This window comes from Poecilia formosa, unplaced genomic scaffold (assembly GCF_000485575.1).
Source record: "Poecilia formosa unplaced genomic scaffold, Poecilia_formosa-5.1.2 Scaffold29, whole genome shotgun sequence".
Lineage (NCBI taxonomy): Eukaryota > Metazoa > Chordata > Actinopteri > Cyprinodontiformes > Poeciliidae > Poecilia > Poecilia formosa.
This window is the reverse complement of record NW_006799968.1, coordinates 1,004,291-1,007,773: the sequence shown is the minus strand read 5'-3', so window position 1 is coordinate 1,007,773 and position 3,483 is coordinate 1,004,291. Positions and strand designations below refer to the sequence as shown.

Here is a 3,483-nt window from a genome sequence, read left to right as displayed (position 1 = left end):
ATGCCTCCTCAATCCCGTTCAAGTAGTGGGAGACAGAAGACCTTGGGCTAAAAATCAAATCACTATTGGACAATGTCTCCCATCCCATACATAAATTGGATAACTCCTTCAGTGACAGATTGCTGGATCCCTATAGGAGCACAAAGGAGTGTTTTCAAGGATCCTTACTCCCTAAAGCTGTGAGCAAGACAGAAGCTAAAATGTCAAGACAGGTCCAAAAATTATCTTTAGAGAGAGTTTTCAAAGGTTTTATAGACAGGTGTATGGTGGCCCTCAAGCCACTTCATCAATTTGTTAAACACAACTATGAATTTTATGACTAAACAACATATTCAAAAATACACCAATTACTTAGCACAATAATAAATTAAGAAAAACACAGTGTCATTAACTAAGCACAAGTACAAATTGCAAAACTCAAAAACATTAACAAAACATAATAATCCTGCACACTAAGGTTTTTTCACACCTCATATTTCATTAAATTTGGTTCAACTGGGGTCCAAAAATGCAACATTTTCAGCTANTTTATCTTTGAGAGGGCATACTTGCATTATTTTTCCACTACAGTTACACAATGTTACTATTTATCGCAATAACTTCTAGGACAATTTATCATCCAGTAAAATTTATTGTGACTAGACTACTGTAAGTCTGAAATTTCTGCTGAACGTCAATGAGAGGCAGAACAACCTCAGTTATAACCATCAGTGTTAGTGCACTAGATACAAACTGTGTTTTAATTAAATTCCTGCAGATTTCCGTTATAAAGTGAAGGTTTCAGCTGGGGATGCAAATCATCGATTAATGAGTTAATCTTACTTTGATTTTTATCAATTAACTATAAATTGATAATGAGCCATTTTCTATTTTCTTTAATCAAGAGGGCCGACATCTTTTCATAACATAAATGGCTAAATGTTTTAGAATATGCTGATGCTGCTCTGTCATGCTGCACCTGAATAAGCTCTGTTGAAACTTAAGGAGCTCATCAAGTGTATATATTTATAAGACAGAACCACATAAAGTGCGTTTTCCTTCCCACAGCAGAATCCATTTGGACTGTTTCAGTTTTCCAGCGTCTTTAATTCTGTATCAACTGATTACGCTTAAGTTGGTGCCATCTGCTGGATGCCGGCGAAACTGCTGCAAAAAAGTTTAAGCAAATCAAAGTCTGGATTAATTCTAATCTATTTAACCAATATTAAGTCAATAAATGGGACATTGTCCAAGCTATTTGATGTGTATTGATGATTTTGATGGTGGCACTCATCCAAAATATTTGCTGGCTCTCTGAATTATTGTCCATGTGGTGTTTTTGTGACTTTGTATTTTTGTGTTTTTATGATGTGAAGCACTTTGAACTGCCTTATTGCTAAAAATGGGCTACACAAATAAACTTGATTGATTTGCACCCCTAAAAAAAATGCAACTTCAAATCCTTACATCTGATTATTTTTCCCTTGGACGCTATTTAATTGTGTTTATCTTGGTTTCAGGCTGCTGTTTCTATGCTGAAGCAGGACTACAAAGAAGGAGAGATGACTCTGTCCTCTGCCCTGGCTTTGGCTGTCAAAGTCCTCAACAAAACAATGGACGTCAGCAAGCTCTCAGCAGAGAAAGGTGAGAGTCAGAGAAAGTAACTTAACAGATTTATTTAAAATTAGAATAAAATCCGATAAACTGTGGAATTCATGAATGGAAAACCGAAATGATGTCCTGTGAACACTGTGACTTAGCTCTTTGTCGCCCCGACTCTTGCAGTTGAGATCGCCACCCTGACGCGAGAAGATGGCAAAACAAGAATCAAGGTGCTGAAACAGAAGGAAGTGGAGGAACTCATCAAAAAGCACGAGGCAGAAGAGGCCAAAGCCGAAAAGGACAAAAAGGAGAAGGAGCAGAAAGAGAAAGATAAATAAGAAGAAAGCAAAGAATGTTCCTCTATCGTCTCATCAAATCCTGTATTGTTTTTGTCTTTTACAATAAATGCTTGGAAATTAATAGATGTGTTTTATGTTTGAGCTATTGGCTGAAACCCAGAAATCTGACAGTTGAAGTGTTGGGAAAACTATAATACATAATCACCACACACATAACACTTACAGGCTCCCCTGATTAGGGCTTGTAATACATGAAATGCTGCCAAAGCATCATCAGGCACTGATTTTTCTTTTTTTTTTTATGGAAAGTCAACCATTCGGAGTGCATTTCTATTCTGATTTGGCCATATGTTGTAAAGATTTCATGGACCCGATGAGCTACAATATGGCCTCCTTCAGAATAACGTCATAAATTGAGGTAATTTGGCATTTTGTCAAATCCATCAGATAGACTTTATGTTGTTTTTTTGTTTTAAATATTTTGTTTCTTGAGAAGCATTTGTCTTTAAAACTGAGTAAAAATATCACTAATAGGGTCATTAAAAAATAATATATTTTTGTCAGATGGTGATGACAACGTTCTGGGTCAGGTCCATTAAAAATTTAATTTTCAAAAAAAAGAAAAAGTTGCAACTGGGAGCCTGCACCTTAGCATCTTTACATTTCCAAAACATCATTTGTCATATTTGCATACATAAGCTCGAGGAATAATTAAAAATTTTTGGGGTGAAAATTTACACCCATTTCGTCCCTCTTCTCAAGAATCACTGAGGCACTGATCCCCAAACAACAGAACACCGGGCCTGTGGAAACGCATTCACTCCGAACCAGAGTCAAGTAGAGCCAGTGGAAAAGGGGCATTAGTCAGAATTTCCTGGCATTCTTGAGGGTCAGAGGTCAAAGTGCAACAACAGTTAAAGTTGCAAATGGCTGCCTAACTAAACTAGATTAAACTAACTACCAACAAAAAAAAAAGTTTAATATTTTATTGTTTGTGTGATGTGTAGTTTAAGAAAACCATGGGTGACTGAGCAGTTCTTGTAGCGTGGGACTCTCCTCTGGGTGTTTCTTCACTTAGTCAGAATATCCTGTCAGGCTGGAGGGTCAGAGGTCAAAGTGCAAGAACAGTTAGAGATGCGGGAAGAGGACAGATTTACCTATGCTGTGAGAAGATAAAGTACAAGTGTTTGTCTCACTTTTTAAAAACCTGTTGCTGATCTTCAGCTTGTTTTTGAGAAAGCTGTTGGTCTCAAAACTCTTATTGTGGAGAATTTCAAACAGGGTCATTCCCAGCTGCCACACCGTTGTGGGTACAGCAGAATATTTCTGATGCATGCGATATTCTGGTGATTCAAGAACATGGGTTCCTAGAAATGTGTGAGAATTAAGAGAGTCAGAAGGAAGAACAGTAAAAAGAATCTTTGTTTTCTCAGAACTGACAGAAGGAAGCAGGATGTCGTACCTTGGAAGATGGTAAATTTCCTTCCGTGGTCAAAGCAGCTTAGATTAGACCGAAGTCTATGTGATAGGCTCGTAGGCCTTCTGAGCCGCTCCTAATCAGGACATTTTCCACTTTAATATCTCTGTGGAAGACGTTTGCATC

The 3,483-nt window shown here is 37.4% G+C and overlaps 1 protein-coding gene across 1 annotated transcript; it reads left to right on the top strand.

Moving 5' to 3' along the window:
* Positions 1-1,467: 1,467 nt before the first annotated feature.
* On the top strand, positions 1,468-2,001 carry LOC103135971 (proteasome subunit alpha type-4-like). The gene is made up of 2 exons (XM_007549030.2): positions 1,468-1,623; positions 1,765-2,001. The coding sequence occupies exons 1-2, from the start codon at positions 1,512-1,514 to the stop codon at positions 1,917-1,919; spliced, it is 267 nt and encodes an 88-aa protein (XP_007549092.1). The 5' UTR covers positions 1,468-1,511; the 3' UTR covers positions 1,920-2,001.
* The last annotated feature ends 1,482 nt before the right edge of the window (positions 2,002-3,483 follow it).

Bases quoted from the DNA above. Each gene is read 5' to 3' on its own strand.
- LOC103135971 (XM_007549030.2), top strand. From the start codon at position 1,512: ATGCTGAAGCAGGACTACAAAGAAGGAGAGATGACTCTGTCCTCTGCC. The intron at 1,624-1,764 runs GTGAGAGTCAGA...CGACTCTTGCAG, and splicing joins CAAGCTCTCAGCAGAGAAAG to TTGAGATCGCCACCCTGACG.